At 33.5% G+C, this 19,907-nt stretch overlaps 1 protein-coding gene across 1 annotated transcript in view; it reads right to left on the bottom strand.

Moving 5' to 3' along the window:
• LOC142338650 (uncharacterized) overlaps positions 1-19,907 on the bottom strand; it is a 385,398-nt gene that overhangs the window by 17,114 nt on the left and 348,377 nt on the right. The window contains exon 4 of the mRNA XM_075388497.1: positions 8,507-8,618. Coding sequence (XP_075244612.1) covers positions 8,507-8,618 — 112 coding nt within the window. The remainder of the gene's footprint in view (positions 1-8,506; positions 8,619-19,907) is intronic.

Genomic DNA, 19,907 nt, shown 5'->3' with positions numbered 1-19,907 from the left:
AATATTTTTGTCCGCCCATTGTTTCCAACGAAGGATTCGCTGCTCTTTTGGTGGCCGCGGTGGCTTCTCATTTGTTTTGTTCGTAGCCATAATTGAATTGATTCTGCTGTTCGCGAGCTCTCTGTTCATTTTTCAAATACAATTGGAAACGATACAAGTTGTCAATCACAGGGAGGAAAGCTCTGAAGCAGTCTAGTTCTTCTGGAGATAGCGTAATTGTTTCGAAGTAACGTTTTGCTGCTATGATATACAGCGGGTTGTAGCGGGGATGTTTTGCAACGCCGGATCTTTTTTTGAAAAAATTTGCTCGCTTCTGTTGATCAACTGAAAAATTGTTCTGTATTGGTACACAAGAACCTTGAACTCTGTTGAATATTACTATCGGCTGATCGTCAAGAGGAGTCAAGCAAGTAAATATCTTCAAATTTTCTGACAGATAAGTGGTCAGTGTTGCTGTCTCCTCTCTGTGCATCACTTTGTGTTCACTGCAAAAATATTCTGGCCTGATGTTCTGCACAATGATTGAATACATGACAGTTTGCTGTAAAAATATTGGCATGTAGACTGCAAGAAGCAACTGTTTCCTCTGAAAGTATTTTGAAATGCGGCGACAATTTAAATTTTTTAGATTTTAAACTGTGTCCTGTAACAACTTGCTGAGGAGCTCACACTTTTCGGTGTCTTTAGCAAAAAAAATCCGGGTAAATCGGAAACTGAAAATTATGCAAATTGTTTTCAAGTCACTGTAAGGTGTATTGGCATCGTTCCAATCGAGACCGTGCACGTTGTGTGTCAGCCAAATAACAGTTTGTTGATCGTAAGCCGATAATTCTGCAAAGCTAACTGGAGGTTTCAAAAATGTTGCAACGTCGCAACTGGAACACAAGCTGAGTTCTTTGATAATGAATCCAATGGACTTTAGTTTGAAAACTTCGAGATCGAGAACAACAGTATTTGCTAACTTTCTTCCAAAGTTTTTTCGCCTTCCAGTTCACGGATTAATTGGGAATGGAAAATTTTCACTGATAGCACGAACAGAATTCCTGTCAAATGTCCAAAAAGACAATTATTTATCGTTGAGTAACGGAAAGAGTAATTATATGCAGGACCTTTCTTCCTACAATCTCTTACGAATCCAGCTGCGTCGTGTAATGCTGCATGAAGTCGTAAAACTTTACTGTATTTCAGTAAAGGCCCTAGTCGTGAATTATCAACTCCTATTAAAGCGCCATAGGGTCTGAATTTAAATGCTATTTCTTTGTCAATTTCTGGATCTAGTAATGCGCAAGCTGCAACAAGGTATAACTAACGATGTGATATGTGACTGAAAGTTAGATTTCCTTTCAGTGATAGGATTTTTTGTGTTTGAGCTTAATGACTTTTAATCAAATTGTTTTCATTATTAAATGTACACTCAACGCGTGGCCTCGTAGCTTTAAAGTTTTGTTTTTTCAATTATCCTTGGTTGTCATTTGAAACAAATCCTTTGTTCTGATTGGTCGAAAAAAATTCTGAATTTTTCGTACACTGAACATGTTTGAACATGATCTCTTCGTTCGCTACTTTCAACATCTTAGAGTCGATCATTTATTAGTGTAAACATCCAGAAACAGGTTAGTGCGATTATCTTTGTTTTTGTCGATAATTTGTACATGTTTGTGAGCAGGTTTGTGTATGAGCAGAAGTGGGTACATACCTATACAAGAAATTGTTTCCTTTTTGAAACCTGAGCTCGAGTACGGGTATGTATGTATATATGAATGTATGTGGGTATGTAAAAATGTATTTATGTATGTATGTATGTATGTATGTATGTATGTATGTATGTATGTATGTATGTATGTATGTATGTATGTATGTATGTATGTATGTATGTATGTATGTATGTATGTATGTATGTATGTATGTACGTATGTATGTATGTATTTTTGTATGAATGTATGTATTTATGCATGCTTGTATGTATGTATCTATGCATGTATTTATGTATGTATAAATGTATGTATGCATGTATGTATGTATGTATGTATGTATGTATGTATGCATGTATGTATTTATGTATGTATGTATGTATGTATGTATGTATGTATGTATGTATGTATGTATGTATGTATGTATGTATGTATATATTTATGTATGTACGTATGTAAATATGCATGTATGCATGTATGAATCTATGTATGTATGTATGTATGTATATATGTATGTATGTATGTATGTTTGTATGTAGGTATATATGTATGAATGTATGTATGTATGTATGTATGTTTGTAGGTATGTATGAATGTATGTATGTATGTCTGTAAGTATGTATGTATGTACGTATGTATGCATGTACTTATGTAGGTATGTATGTATGTACGTAGGTATGCATGTATGTATGTACGTACTTACGTATGAACGTATGTATGTATGTATGTATGTATGTATGGATGTATGTGTGTACGTATGTATGTATGTATGTATGTATGTATGTATGTATGTATGTATGAATGTATGTATGTATGTTTGTATGTATATATGTATGTATGTATGTATGTATGTATGTATGTATGTAAGTATGTATGAAAGTATAAATGTATGTATGTATGTATGTTTTTTATATATATATGTAGGTATATATGTATGTATGTATGTATGTATGCACGCATGTTTGAATGTATGTATGTATGTATGTATGTATGTATGTATGTATGTATGTATGTAGGTATGTATGTATTTATGTATGTATGTATGTATGTATGTATGTATGTATGTATGTATGTATGTATGTAAGTATGTATGTATGTATATATGTATTTATGTATGTATGTATGTATGTATGTATGTATGTATGTATGTATGTATGTATGTATGTATGTATTAATGTATGTATATATGTATGTATGTTTGTATATATGTATGTATGTATGTTTGTACGTACGTAGATATGCTTGCATGTATGTATGTATGTATTTATGCGCGTATGTATTTATATATTTATGTATGTAAGTATGTATAAATATGTATGAATGTGTGTATGTACGTATGTACGTAGATATGTATGTATCTATGTATGTATGTATGTATGTATGTGTGTACGTAAGTATGTATGTATGTATGTATGTATGTATGTATGTATGTATGTATGTATGTATGTATGTATGTATGTATGTATGTATGTATGTATGTATGTATGTATGTATGTATGTATGTATGTATGTATGTATGTATGTATGTATGTATGTATGTATGTATGTATGTATGTATATATGTATGTATGTATGTATGTATGTATGTAAGTATGTATGTATGTATGTATGTATGTATATATGTATCTATGTATGTATGTTTGTATGTATGTATGTATTTATGTATGTATGTATGTATGTATGTATGTATGTTTTTTTATATATGTTTGTAGGTATGTATGTATGTTTTAATGTATGTATGCATGTTTGAATGTATGTATATATGTATGTATGTATGTATGTATGTATGTATGTATGTATGTATGTATGTATATATGTATGTATGTATGTATGTATGTATGTATGTATGTATGTATGTATGTATGTATGTATGTATGTATGTATGTATGTATGTATGTATGTATGTATGTATGTATGTATGTATGTATGTATGTATGTATGTATGTATGTATGTATGTATGTATGTATGTCTGTATGTTTGTATTTATGTATGTATGTATATATGTATGTATGTATGTAAGTATGTATGTTTGTATGTATGTATGTTTTTATGTATGTATGTATGTATGTACGTATGTAGGTATGCTTGTATGTATGTATGTATGTATTTATGCGCGTATGTATTTATATACGTATGTTTGTATGTATAAATATGTATGAATGTGTGTATGTATGTATGTATGTATGTATGTATGAATGCATGTATGCATGTATGTATGTAAATATGTATGTATGTAGGAAAAACTGAACATGTTTGAACACGAACCTATCATTCCCTATTTTGTTTTTAGTTTTAACTATCAAATAACTTTCGGTGAAACCATCAACAGATGAGTCGGTTTCATTTTGTTTTCATAACTTTATGCACGCATTTTGATACATTTTTTGTATGTTCATTTTCATACTACAATCTTAATCTGTTGAATTTGCAAAATGCATTAGAAACGGTCAAAATCTTTCACAAAACATGCTTCATGATGTTTTAAATCGGTTAGGAGCAAAAATTCGTCAAAAAAATTTTGGACACCATTTTTCAACTTTTATTTACAAATTTTTGTCCCCCAGCGGGGAAAATTTTTCGAATTTTAAAAAATGCCTCGAAAAGACTCAATATCTTTCACAAATCATGTTTCATGACTTTTTTCATCGATAAGAAGCAAAAAATTTTGGACCCCATTCTGCAAGTTAATGTCCCCCACTTGGGACAATTTTCCGAATTTTGAAACATGCCTCGAAAAAACTCAATATTTTCACAAAACATGTTTCATGACGTTTTGCATCCATAAAAAACAAAAAATCGACAAATTATTTTTAGATATTTTTTTTTTCAAAAGTTAAGTTAATGTCACTCTAGGTGAATAAAATTTCAAGTTTCATAATGGTTCACATCTATGAGGGACAAAATACAATAAATTGAACAAATTGAAGACAAACGAAATGTGAATTTCAATTTTTATTCGAAGGAAATTGAAGCTGACCAGAACTGCATTGGGGGAACATTATGTAATAAGATAGGGAATACAGAAATTTTCCCCCTAGGGGACCAATTAGGGGGACATTTACTGCGAATTTGCGGTAAATGTCCCCCTAAGTTTCCCCCCTCTTGGGGGATAATTTCTGCATTTCCTATCCTAATACATAGTGTCCCTTCGTTGAGGTTCGAGTCACATTTTTATATTTTACTACTCAGGCTTCTCTAAATCTGTTCCTTGAAATATATAAAAGTTTGAGGAAATCGTTAATGCTTGGTTTTATTATCGCTGGCCCCTTTTCTATCGCGAAAACGTCTTTCCTGTATGGTAGCACAGGAGCGAGCGAGTTTCACCACTAATCTCTTATAAACTCCATCTTTCGCTTCAACTTTCTCTGATCGAATCACGCCGTCGGACCCCTCGATCGTCTCCGTAACTCGACCCAGATTATATATCCTCGCTAGTCGGTGTATTTGATCAATCAAACAACATCGCGTTCTTTAAGGCTGTCGTTACCCGTAAGTTACGACTTTGCAGTTTTTCAAAGTTGGCAGATACTCTTTTCAAAATTTGTCCCAAATGAGATTTGCACAAGCTTGAGTTTGTTGTAAGAGTTTTCCATGATCGACAACTTCTTTTTGCGCGTGGCAGGTAGGGTAAACAAACGTTCTTGTTGCAAAGCAAGAAGCGCTTGGGAGTCAATGCTTCTAAGTTATTAGTTTCTGAACTGACTGGAGTCAACGGTCTCTACGTCAAGGAGAGGTAAAAACTGTAGATTTTTGCTGCTTTTTGAGTTTTCCCGTTCAGCTTTGAGAGACTTCATCTTTTCTGCAAGTTCTTTATGCTGTAATAACATTGATATGATAACTCTGCTTTTCCTTTTTCCTTCCTTAAGGATTACCAGTGTTGTTGATGGCTTGAGTTAATTCAATGCCTGTTGCACAAATGCCATTGTATTTAGTAGCCTGTTAAAGCTACGGAATAGTTGCTACTGAAAAATATTTTGTCGTCAGCCTGTCTCATGACGACTAATGAGGGCCTACTCTCTTCATCTGAATTGGAGATGAGTTTGACTGGCTCTAGCCGGTGACTCTATGTTTGCTATAACCCAGCCCGTCCCGTAAGCCACTAGCCCCTTCTGAGTTTCGCAATACTGATTGCTTGCGTGCCAATGCTCACTGAGCTGTTGATACGGCTCACATGTTCCCACTTCGTAGGATCAATTGCATTCAATTTCTCGGGCACTCCTTTGGCCACAAACACTTGTTGTTTACGATAGTAGCTGGGTATCCAGTGCAGTACTGTTTTTGAAACTGACCAAAAACTGCAAATTTATCTGTTTATTTTGTGTTCCTTGACAATCTGATCTTTCAACCGTGCTGCCATATCTGCAGCTTGCAATTCCAGTCTTGCTAATGAAAGATGGCTCATCGGTGCCACTGTGCTTTTTCCAATTACAAATTACGGTTGATAAATTGATTGTTTGAATGTGGCTAATTAACGGCTTGCGATAAAGGGTTGAAAGGTCTTTGTTCATATCTTTGATAACTGATCATTCTGAAGTCTGCTTTGATCTCTATTACAGCTTCATTTCTGATGTCACAACTCTTTTTTTAAAGACCAAAACGATGAATTCCTTGCTCTAGCAAAAAAACCAAAGCCTATATCACGTTATTATGTAGTTAAAATGATTCTCGAAACTGTTTTGCCAGCGTTATTTCCGCATTTAATTCTAATCATTTTTAAATGTCAATTACTGTAAAATAACACTTGTGTATTGCATTTATTAATGAGAGGCGACCTTCGTTTTTGTAAGTATTGTCTCAACCAACTAGCGGGGAGAACATAAATAATTTTCAAGAGTTCAATGAAGATTGAAAAGAGAAGAATTCTGAAATTTAAGGAGAACAAGACTGATGCTATAGAGAGCAATTGAGAATAATGAGGAATACTTCAACAAAACAAACACTTCCCTATTTGATTTTTTAATGAGCACAAACTTTTGATTCCAAATCAAAGTTCGATAACACAGATTTGTATTAATTTGAACTTTCAATGTGATTTAGAGGAAATTATCAATTATCTTTCGGATATCAATTAAAAATCTTTGCTTCAAGTAAACTCGCTTATTCTCAAATGTGCCAATTCGACAGATGGAGATTACGTTTTGATGAAACCCTCAACATCCTGTGCGTGTTGAAATCAAACTAGTGTAGAATCTCAGACTGAGGACCAAACGTTGATTGCGCTAATTCATCATATTCCTCGTAAAAATTGATACACACCCTTACCTAACTCAAAGTGCGTTTCAGTACTGGACCACTATAAATGCAATTGCTCGTCATTACTGAATCTTAGACTAATTCAGGTCACTTTTTTGAATTGTCAAAATTTCGTTCAGTACGATTTTACAATAGACTTGGGTAAAGTGCAAAAATAGTGTTTAGTTGAACCCACGATCTCTTGAACCCACGATCTCTTGCTCCGTAGACGTTTGTCCTCCTTTCTGCGCCACCCGGACTGTTGAAATGATCACATTTGCGCCGTTAATATACGCTTGAAAGAAGCAAGTTTCAAGCAAGAAAGCGAACAAAATATATTACATGGGAAACTTGCTTTTACAATTGCCCAGTACTAATATACAATTGGAGTTCGGTACAGGCAAGTTTGGGATAAATCAAAGTTTAAAAATGATAACATTTGTCAGCGATTTTCAAAGTGGAAAAAATTTCTTTTTTCGAAAGAAGCTGTTAACAAGTTCTTTAAACGAAAAAAAGAGACTTCGCTAGTCTTTTAAAGCTGATATTTAATTGAAAACCAAGATCAGGTTCAAACTTCTTTGCAAATTGTTGCCTGTTCCGGCCAAGTTTGTAAAACGTTTCTCTACAAAATTGAACAGGCAAAATTTTTTTCAAGAAATTGTAATGTTAAAACAAATATAATGCTCAACTCAACAGATATGTGCAGTAGATTTCAGCCTATTGAAACTTGGTTTATCTTTTTCCTAGGTACTTCATATATAATTAACTTTTAATAATAGACTTATTTTCATTTTTGTATTATAATACAAAAACATTTTACAAATATGGTTTTCGAAAAGATAAATTTTTTTAGTCATGCATCGTTAGCATTGGGTCCATGGACAAAAATCTAATGACAAAAAAGATTCCAGAAATAAAACTTTTTCTTAGTCATTTGAAAATTTTTTTCTTTACTTTACCAAAGTTGAAGTTTCTTTATAAATAATATTAAATTTGGCATTAATTATGAACTAGTGTGTTGCTGAAAATTTTTTGCAACAAACCAATTTAAAAATTTGATCTGGTTTTGAACGTTGAGATGCAGTTTAAGCAAGTAGAAACCCAGCAGAATTTTCAAAACAAGCCTATTGCTTTACAGAGGTTCTACAAAAACAAGAAATTTCAGTTGCTGCACAATAATCTAACTTTAAAGCTTCTTTGTAAGATTCCTCGTTCATTTTATATCCTTTGAACGAATTTAGTGGTTCTCTTACACGTTTCAAGCTATCCAAATTATTAAGAACAGCGTTTCAAGAAATTGGAAGATAGTGAAGCCTCTAGATGAAGCCGAATTCAAAAAATTTTTTCGGTGTTAAGCGGAAAGGAACGTTTTCCCCTAAAATTTTCGATTATGTTTCAATATCAACGAAACTGCTGAGCTATGAAATTGGATAGCTAATAAGATTATTTGTTGAACTTTTAGACAATTTAAAAAAGAACCCTATGTAGGTTTTTGTGCACGATGATCCATCTTTTGTTGCTCATTATCTAATTTTTGATGATTTTTAATTTGGTGAGCTTGCGACAATTTTATTGTGCTTACCACTTTCGTGGCACGTTGTGTCGGCTTTATAACAGACAAGTGACTTCGGTTCAGGTTGCACCTCGCCCTCGGAATTCTTAAAGTTGCAGTTAGTGATCTCCACATCTACCCACTAAAATTAAAACAGCTTGAGATAGAGGTAAAAATTCGGCTGCAAATCAATAACATCCAATATTTTTTGGGAGAAGTTAACTTTTAGAAGCTTTAAGGACTAGAAGTTGATATCAGGCCTTATCTGCAGATATTACAATCAGGCTAAACAAAGAGACTCTGTAGTTTGCGTTTGAATACATGCCGAAATCGATGCCGACCCCGCTCATCTGCGTTTTCACTTTATTAACGACTAAATGAGGAAGAGGTGAAAACCTTTTCAAAAATTTACATGCTTTTAGAAAAAAATTGGTTTATGAGTAAACAAATTGAGTATAAAATTAAACACGAACCACTATATGAACTAATCAATGCCACATTAGCGGACCGCCACAACTTGCCATCAACGAGACTACGATATAATAACTACCCCAGTGATTGTGGAATTTTTATCGTGTAAGATCTGACAAAATTCTGACAAAACCATCTTGCTAAAAGCCTGTAAGGGGATGCATCTTCTTATAAGATCTGATAAGACGTTTCTCAGATCTTATACGATAAAAATTCTTCTTATCAGATCTTACACGATAAAAATTCTGTCTTATCAGATCTTAATAAAAAAAAACAAATGACAATCCGTAGCAAATATCCATGGTCAATAGCAAATTAATAGTGCTTCACTAAAAAGCGATGAAAAGCGATGAAAAAGTTACCGGGAATAGGTAACAAATCAATAAAAAAGAAGGATAAAAACAGGAAACGTTGAAGTTTTCAAATCACTTAAATTGACGCCATAACAATAGCAAAAAACAGTCAAATTTATATTAAAAATCTCCTGAAAATAGAATCTCAAATAAAATCCTCAGGATGAAAATTGGACCTGTTGTTTCTGTTGCTATGATGGAACCCGTCATGAGTGAGAGTGACTCGTAACACTATAGAATTACATAAAAGAGACTCCACACTCCAAATTCAAAAGTGGTTAACGAAAACACCCAGTGTTGAAGCCAATAAAAACAAAAGTTATTATAAAAAAAATAAACGTGCACACTTGGGCCGCATTTGAACATAGGGCCTGGTTTTATAGAGAATAAATAAACTGACAGCAAAGAGAACCACAAATATTGACAAGCAACGAAAACTCACAATTTATAGTTATAAAAGTTATAAGAGTTAAAGTTATAAAAAATCGGTTAAAACGCAAAGCCGGTAAAGATAAATTTTGTTTCACTCGAATAAATATGGGGTTTGTCATTATTCAGACTAAGTGGCTCAAAAAGATAGAAAAATTGATTCGGTTAAGATTTTTGCAATAGTTTTAAAAATCTATGTTAAGCTGCATAAGAATCATAATTTCACTTGTCAAACCCTCATTAAATAGCTAAATGGACCTTTGCAACGACGGATGCAACCCTCACCCTAAAAATGCTTGGTCAAAAGGACACGGTCCTTAATAAATCGGATATTGCAAAGTTCGGTACCCCCGAACAAAGGAATATACCTCTCATAAACTTTGCAGCGAGAAAGACCGCAAGAAACCACCACAAAAAGTTCGAGGAACTTATGCGAAGCCACGGAAAGGCCCAGATGAACAAGATCATGGGAATTCAAACCATTCGTAAAAGAGACACGCAGCCCCGGGAACCCCACGCTAGATCTAACCTGGAAAAGGTTTCGAGGACCAAAGTTCCACCTAAGCTTCGATATATTCATTCACCCAAAAAGGGCAAACCGAGCAAGGATCGATCTCGTGAATCGTCTCAAAGCTCTCATGAGGACCCCGCCCACACCAGCTACCAGAAGGACGATAGCGCTTCTGACCCTTCAGAGGAATTTGAAGTGGATACGTCGAACATGCCGTCCCGACGTAGTCAGAGAGTACCAACCCGAACCACACCGTATGGCACTGACCCCAATGACAACGAGGACTCGCTATCAGAGAACGAATACAACCCACCCAAGAGAAGTTCTCAGGGATACCGAATTTCCAAACACCCCAGGCCAAACACGCCCAAGCCACAACTTCTACCACACAAGTAGAAATCCCAACACCATACGCGGAAGAAATAAAAGGACACACCAACGTCAACCTCACTACAGAGGACCCCCCCGGGAAGAGATGTCGCAACACGAGCGAGCGATGAAGAAAGAGAACTCAACCCAGAGGAACTCTGATGCGGCGAACACAAACTGTACCAAAATTTAGTGACAGATGTAACTAAATTTTCTCAGAAGCAGGGAAATGTGGTACTAGAGTAAACTTGAAACAAACATTATGTCTACCATACTGTGGTCACCGCACCACTTAGTAACTCTCACCTCCAATGCAGTAAGTTAATATTCCCCTCCTGCAGTATAGTCATACGTTACACGTTGTACACTAGTTGTTCTTTGTTGCGTCATTCGTAGCACGAGTGACTTTTTCCTTGCTGACAGGTACTTGACCTTGTCTAGCTGTTAGTTGCGTTGGCAGCGAACTGTCTAACTGCAGTTCTGCCTAAGTGTTAAAGAATTAAAAATGTCAACGCCTACGTCTTTTACATTCAACGTCATATCAACCGAATAACGGATAACTATTATTAATATTATTATTATTTTTATTATTATTATTATTATTATTATTATTATTATTTTTATTATTATGTATAGTTCTGTTGATAATACTATTATCGTTATTATTATTATTATTATTATTATTATTTTTATTATTATTATTATTATTATTATTAATATTACTATTATTATTATTATTATTATTATTATTATTACTATTATTATTATTATTATTATTATTATTATTATTATTATTATTATTATTATTATTATTATTATTATTATTATTATTAGTATTAACTTTATTAATAGTACTATTATTTTTTCCATTAATATAATTTTTGTTTTTATTGTTATTATTGTTATTATTAATATTATTATTACTTACATTATTATAGTTATTGTAACTGTTATTAATAATGGTATTATTATTATTATTGTTATTATTATTACTATTATTATTATTATTATTATTATTATTATTATTAATATTATTATTATTATTATTAGTATTATTAATAATAATAATATGAATATTATTATTTTTTATTATTATTTTCATTAATTTTATTGTAATGATAATTATCAATATAATTATTATTATTAATATTACTATTATTTTTCTCATTATTGTTTTTTTTATTATTATTATCACTATTATTATTATCATTATTATGGTTATTGGTAGTTTATGCGTTATTAATTATCTTTATTGTTCTTATAATTATCGTTGATTCTTTAGTATAAAAATTTGTCTCGTGTGATGAAAGACAAGGCGGCGAAAAAGCGTTAAAACTCTTCTAAATTGTTAACTCAATCTCAAGTTAGTATAAGGCAAACTGCACTTATTGCATAAACTGTATATATACTTATTGTATGTCCCGACTGACACCTGTCAGTATAACGTTAACACTTCAACTAACTTCAACAAAGTATGATAAGCTTGGCTGATACTATGAGTTTATACAATTCTATAAATATATATATATATATATATATATATATATATATATTTATATATATATATATACATATATATATATATATATATATATAAAATAGTCACAATATTTAGGCATTGTTTATATTATAACATGTAGATAGCAATGTCACTCATTTTATCTCTCTACATGTGGAGTCCAGTATCAGAGTCCCCCTCCCAAGGAAGAATTTTATTTCTAAATTTCTGAGGGAAAGTGGGATTTTTGTGTCCGATTTTGAGCTTTTAGACGCTGAGTTTGTGTTTCTTTCCTGCTCGTCGTTCTTTTCTTTGTGTTCTCTATCTTCTTTTTGTATGGCCCTGGCTGATTTGTCTACTGTGATGATGTCAAGGGCTACTGGTAGTGGTGTATTGTCTGTGTTTTGTTCCATGGGTGTGCGGGTGCTTCTTGACAGTCCTTCTCCGGATGGTGTTTTGAATCCAATTGGGGAAGTTTTTTCCGTGCCATTGGTGATTTTCTGTGCTGTTGTGTTTTTTACAGCTTTGTCCACATTGGGTGTGCAGATTGGATTTCCGGGCTCTTTGGGTACGTTACCATGAAATCTGAAATTGATTGAATGATGCCTAAAATTGTGTAAATTGGTTCGTGTGGAGTCAATGCTTTGCATCTGTTATTTTTTAAATGTTTTCCTATGTGTAGTTTTTCAAAATCGAGTGCTATTTGGCTGATTTGTCTTTCTTAACTGCAATCACTACTGGGCTAACAAAAAGATCGTTCTCCAAGCTGGTTATTTGATAACTGTATATTAGTTTTGTCAACTCATTTTCAATTTTTGCTACAAAATATAATGATTTCCTTCTTCTTTTATGCATTGTTGGGTTTTCTGGCCTCTGAATACTGGTTTCGCGAGGTGAAGTTTGGGTTTTTTAAATCTTTTACAAGGGAGGGACAAATTTTTAAATTCCCATTTAGTTATTATTGTTTCTATATTATCTTTTGATATATTGCTGATTTTCTGACCCTAGTCGTTGTGTTGTTGTGTTAATGTGACTCCTAGCTTTGAGAGCATGTCCCTTCCCATTACATTTTGTGATCTGTGTTGGACGATTAGAATGTTGCAATTTATCGCTCTCCACGAAACGGATAATAAATCCAACCGCAGATGTCCTACAGTTGGAAAGTCCTTATTTTTGTAGCATTTGAAAATTTTTTCCGTTGTTTTGTTCTATTTTGACGTCTTTCATGTTTTTAGTTAATTCTTCTGTTCTTAACAACCATGAAACTTCTTGGTGAACCTCTGTCTGCAGGAAAACTTAATTTGTAATCGCTTTTAAGTGTTGTTTGTATTATCATTTCTCCGTATGGATTTATTTTGTTTACGCCCGTATTTATGTGCTCAATTGTTCGTTCTTTTAAGTTCAATTTTTCCAATATCGATGAGTTCCGTAATCAACATTGTTGACTCTGGGTCGGTTGTTTCTGTTTCTTCTTCTGCGAGTGGTGTTTCTATTTCTTTTTCTACAGTTTGGTTTACGTTTTTCACATTGTGTGATTGTTTGTTTGCTTTTGTTCGTATTGTGTCCTTTGTCGCGGGAGTGGTGGCATTGTTGACCTACACGTTTTTGCAAAGTGGCCTTGTTTCTTACGGATGTTACATCGGGATATTTTACTGGGCAGTTGTTGTTGTGGCTTGGTGTAATTGAACCTCCGCATCTCCAACATTGTGGGTTTTGTTTTGTGTTGGGTGTTGGTAATATTGCTGGTTTTGCTTTTCTTGCTGATAAGTTAGCGACCGACTGTTTTTTCCAGTTAGAGAGGTTTGGTAGAAGAACTTCTTTATGGTTTTCTGTCCCCATTCCTTGTGAGTGCAAAGTTTAGTGTTTGTGCTGGTGTTCTTACCTTCAAAAAGAGTTCCATTTGTATGGCTGCATTTGTCATTTTTTCCAAGGAAAATTTTTTTGACGAATTCGTATTCTAGTGTGCCCCGTGCTGTTTTCGACCCGATTTCCCGTAACCGACTGTAGAATGTTTCCAAATTTTCATGTACTTCTTGTTGTTCATTAAGGAGTTGAAATCTGTCATATATTTGGTTTCCGGATTTAGTGAATGTCATTGTGAGTTTGTTGGCGAATTTACGAATTCATATGTTTTGCATGTATGTACTTTAGTGTGGGGGTTGTTTTGATGGTAAAATCTTTTTGCTTCTGTGCCAATTGAGAGGTAAAGTTAGCTTTTTATTTTTCTGGCTGCATCATCCCATGGGTAGCGATCTACGAATGGGCCATCAAAATTCAATAGATATCAGCTCGTTTTCCCGGTCCAAATTTTCCTTTGCTGGTTTCTGATGTCTCTTTTTCTTGCTTCATCCTTCGATTCATTTGCTCCTGTTTCTTCAAATGATTTCATGGCTGGGTAAAATAGTTTTGCTGCGTAGTCTTGCGTAGTTTGTCTACTTCGAGGCTCTCTTTGGCCCTTACGGCTAGTTAAACGTTTGAGAATCATATGAACCACTCTTGGGAGGGGTTTGCTCCCGTCTCCAAAAAAGTACTGCTCCTTTTGGAGACGTTTGGTTACAGATATAAGCCACGTTGCGTGAAGTTATACACCTGTCATTTTAATGTTGGCACTTCAACAAACTTCAATAAAGTATGATCGCTGATACTATAAGTTTATGCACTTATATATTTATAAATATACACACATATATATATATATATATATATATATGTATATATAATAGTCATATTATTTAGGCAATGTTTATACTATAACATGTAGATAGCAATGTTACACCCTGTTCACGTGGAGTCCAGTGTCACATTCCCGAACCCAGGGAAAAATTGACTTTTAACGTTCTGAGGGAAAGTCAGACTGTTTTATATCCGATATGGAGCTTTTTGAGGGTGAGTTCTTGTTCGTTTCCTGCTCGTCGTTCTTTTCCTTGTGTTCTCTATCTTCTTGTTGTATGAGCCAGTTTAAATTGATGGTGTCATGAGCTACTGGTAGTGGTGTTTTGTCTGTGTTTTGTTCCATGGGTGTGCGGGTGCTTCTTGACAGTCCTTCTCCGGACGGTGTTTGGAATCCAATTGGAGGAGTGCTTTTCAGTGCCATTGGTGATTTGCTGTGCTGTTGTGTTTTTTACAGTTTTGGGTGTGTTGATGATTGACTTGAATTCCTTCGGAATTTCCAGGCTGTTTGAGGAGTTCAACATGAAATCTGTTGTATTGGAAGATGGGTCTATTTATACTGTTTTTTGGGTGCAGTCTGACGTGGAGTCAATGCTTTGCATCTGTTTTTTTGTGTATTGCTCTGTTTAATTGTTCGGAATAAAATGCTTTTTTGGCTCATTTGTACTTCTTCACTCTTGGGCTATTAGAAAATTCGTTCTCCACGCGGATTATTACTTATTGTTTATTAGCTTTGTCAATTCGTTTTCTACTTTTTCTTCAAGGTGTAGTGGTATTCTTCTTCCTTTATGTTGTGTTAGGTTTTTCTTGGATCTGCACATTGCTTTCTTGATGTGTTTTTTGTTATTTCCAAAGCGTGTAAAAAATGGTAGTATTTTTTCAATACCCATTAACTTATATTTCTTTTTTTATTATCATTTGAAATATTTTTGAGTTTGTTACCTTGGCTGTTGTGTTGTTGTGTTAATGTGACTCCGAGTTTCAATAGTCTGTCTCTTATTATTATTATAATTTTTATGAATTTTGATTTTATTATTATTGTTACTATTATTACTATTATTCTTATTAGTATTATTATTATTATTATTATTAGTTTTATTATGATCATTATTTTTTCAAATTTTTTTATCATTATTGTTTTTAATTTGATTATTATTATTATTAGTATTATAAATCTTATTTATCTATTATTATTAATATTATTATTATTATTATTATTATTATTATTATATATTATTATTATTATTAATATTATTATTATTTTTATTATTATTATTATTATTATTATTCTTATTTTTATTACTATTATTACTATTATTCTTATTAGTATTATTATTATTATTTTAGTAATAATTTTATTATCGTTATTTTTTTAAATTTTTTTATCATTATTATTTTTTTTGATCATTATTATTATTACTATTATAATTTTTATTTATACTGCTATTATGATTATTCTTAATATTATTTTTTATTATTATTATTATTATAAATAATATTATTATTATTGTTGTTATTATTTTTTTTTGTTTTTATTATTATTATTATTATCATTTTTATTATTATTATTATTATTATTATTATTATTTTTATTATTACTATTACTAATATTAATCTTGTTGTGTGGACAAAGTTCCTATGTGCAGAATATCGACTTGCTAGACTCACGGCAGTAAAAAGGCAAGCGCAATAAGATTGAACTCTCTTGAATACATCGTATTTTCTCTCTTTTAGACACCAAGTGCGGTTAGCAATTGCGCTCCGATCGGAGTATGCGAATGATGGCTGGTACAACCAGCTAACATGTGAACAAAGCGTTTAACATTTTTACAACTACGAACAATGATATATGATAACATATGGAGTTTTATACGAGTTTATATTAATACATTTAGGTTCTTGGTTGCGGAGTGAGTTGGCGGTTCACCACATTCCCCCCTCTTGGAGGATGCTATGTTTCGGTCAGTTTTGTTGGTCCTCGCTAGTGTTGTCTTTCTCAGGGGTGCGAGTGTCAGCGTCCCGTTCGGGTTCTTGGGTAGGTGGGGTCCAGTCCATGGGTTCGGGATCTTTGGGTTGTACAGTACGAGTGGGGACCGAGTGGATGGAGGCTGTGTGGAATGAGTTGCTGGATTCTTGGGAGTCTGAGGAAAGAATGACGATATTTTGCCCGAAAGTAGAGCAGTTAGGGTTGATGCTTAGTGGGGTGTGAGGCTGAGGTTCGTCCGAAGTGTCAACGAGGTCGATGATTGTGGTTTCTTTAGTCTTGATTTCGTGTAGTGAGTCGTCAGTTGTAGGGGTGAGTGATATGTTGGCGATGGCTTTCTCCACTTTGAGTTTTTTCACTGTGGCTTCCGCCTTGGATTTGCGGGGGTTGCGCAGTGGAGGTGACTTCGCAATTGTTGACACAGTGCTCCTTTTAAGCGTTGAGAGCATAAAGTCTGCTGCAGAAGAAGATGGCGCAATTATGAAGGGCTTTGTGTGCCCTGGGGATGGTTCCTTGAATATGCGGGTAGTCGATTTCCTGTTTAACTCTTCGATGTTAATTGGGCTCTGGCTCAACTGAAATGCGTAGCTTTGTTTCAGGGTTGCCAATTTCGCTTTGGTCAGTTTGGCGTTTGCGGTTCTTCTGGCTGCTGATACCGGCGCTTTCTTTCTTATTGTCGTTCTTTTTCCCTTTTGGGTTGCTCCTGGTAATTTTCTCTTCAGCTTTTTTGGTCCTGATAGTGATTTTGTCAGGATTGGGGATACGTTTATCGATGTGTTGGTTGCTGTGTTCGGGATGTCTCCTTCCTCCATAGGTGTGGACGTTCCATGTTGTGGTGCTTTGGCGGATGGTCCTGGTTCGTCTGTTGTGGCCTTTCGTTTGCGTGTTGCTTGGTTGCCAATTTTCTCCTGTTGGGCAGTCTTCGGGCTTTGACCCGTTCGGGTTGTCTTCGCCAGCTGTGCTTTTTCTGCTAAACAGAGTTTTTCTATTTTGCGTTTGTTACGGTTATACTCACCAACTGTTTTACAGGCCACAAAATTTATTAGGCGAAGTTTTGGTTCTTGTTGTTGTTGTTCTTGTGGTAGTGTGCGTGTTTCTGTGGATATAGCTATATCATTAGAGCGTATCACGGTGTTTTTGCGATTGTGAGTATCGATTGTTATGGTGTGGGGAGTGTAATCGACTATTGTGCCATCTGGTATTATAGACCATAGGGGATTTAGCGTACCTCGCGGTTCGGGGTTTCTTCTTCTTATGGTTTTGCGTGCTAAGTTACGATGTGTTTGGTCAATGATGGCTATAAAGATGTCTTTTATGAGATCTTCTTCTGCAGACCCTAGACGGCACTTTGCGCCTAGGGCTTTGAGGCGACAGTGGAAACTTTCCAGTTTTTCGTTTTGGTTTTGTTTGCAGGTGAAGAGGAGGAAACGATCATAGGTGATGTTGCGGGGTTGTGTAAAGGAAAGAGCGAGTTCGTGGGCAAGTTCGAACACTGTTATCCGTTCAATGTCCGAATGGGGGAATCGTTGTTGGTAGATCCGTTGGTTCCCAGGCTGAGGTAGATGAGGCTCCTTACTTTTAGGTCGGCCTCATCCCAAGGTATACCGTCAACAAATGGGCCTTTGAATGCAATCTTTTTGCATTCATTGTCCCAGTCCACCTTTCGTTTATTGTTCCTTAAGTCTCTTTCTCTATGCTGTGCTTGGGTTTCGTTCTCCGTTGGGGGTTCGTAGGTCGGTTCTGTGGGGGTAAATGAGGTCTTTTAAGTCTGGTTTATGTTTTAATAGGGATTCAACGTTTATCGAATTTTTGGCCATTATTGCCAATTTGGGTGTTGCTGCCCATGTGGGCCATTCTACTGGGGGTTCCATACCGCTTTCCCAGAAGAAGGGGATGCCCACTGGGGATCGTGCTATAGGTACAGCTGCTGACTGCGCCATGTTGTGTGGACAAAGTTCCTATGTGCAGAATATCGACTTGCTAGACTCACGGCAGTAAAAAGGCAAGCGCAATAAGATTGAACTCTCTTGAATACAACGTACTTTCTCTCTTTTAGACACCAAGTGCGGTTAGCAATTGCGCTCCGATCGGAGTATGCGAATGATGGCTGGTACAACCAGCTAACATGTGAACAAAGCGTTTAACATTTTTACAACTACGAACAATGATATATAATAACATATGGAGTTTTATACGAGTTTATATTAATACATTTAGGTTCTTGGTTGCAGAGTGAGTTGGCGGCTCACCACAATTCTTATTAGTATTATTATTATTATTGTTATTTTTATTATTATTAGTATTATTATTATTATCATTTTTGTTTTCAAATATTTTTATCGCTATTATTTTTGATTTGATTATTATAATTTTTACTATTATAATTCCTATTTATACTATTATTATTATTATTATTATTATTATTATTATATTTATTATTATTATTACTATTATTATTATTATTATCATTATTGTTATCATTATTATTATTATTTATTATTATTATTATTATTATTATTATTTTTTATTATTATTATTTTTATTACTATTATTATTATGATTATTATTATTATTATTATTATATATATTTTATTAACATTACTTTTATTATTATTAATATAATGATTTATTATTATTATTATTATTATTCGTGTTTTTATTTTTATTGTTATTATTTTTATTATTTCTTTTGTTATTGTTATTACAATAATTTTTTCTTTTATTCTTTCTATTGTTATTATTTATTGTTAATTTTACTATTACTATTATTGTTATTTTTATTGTTACTATTATTATTATGATTAATATTATTATAATGATATAAATATTATTTTTATTATTATTGCTATTATTATTTTAAATGTGATTATTATTATTAATATAATTCTTAGTATTTTTTTATTATTATTATTATTATTATTATTTTTATTATTATTATTATTATTATTATTATTATTATTATCATTATTATTATTTTTTTTATTAATATAGTTACTGGTCTTAAATTTTTTTGTTATAATTATTATTTTTTTTGTTGTGTGATGTCAAGGCGGTGAAAACTTGTCAAGGCGGTGATGTGAAGGCGGTGAAAAAAAACTCAAACAAATTGTGATCCGCTTGGCTTACGATAGGAAAATACACACCTA

Source organism: Convolutriloba macropyga, chromosome 4, assembly GCF_964194025.1.
Source record: "Convolutriloba macropyga chromosome 4, txConMacr16.3, whole genome shotgun sequence".
Taxonomy (NCBI): Eukaryota; Metazoa; Xenacoelomorpha; order Acoela; family Convolutidae; genus Convolutriloba; species Convolutriloba macropyga.
This window is presented reverse-complemented; position numbering and strand designations above follow the sequence as displayed.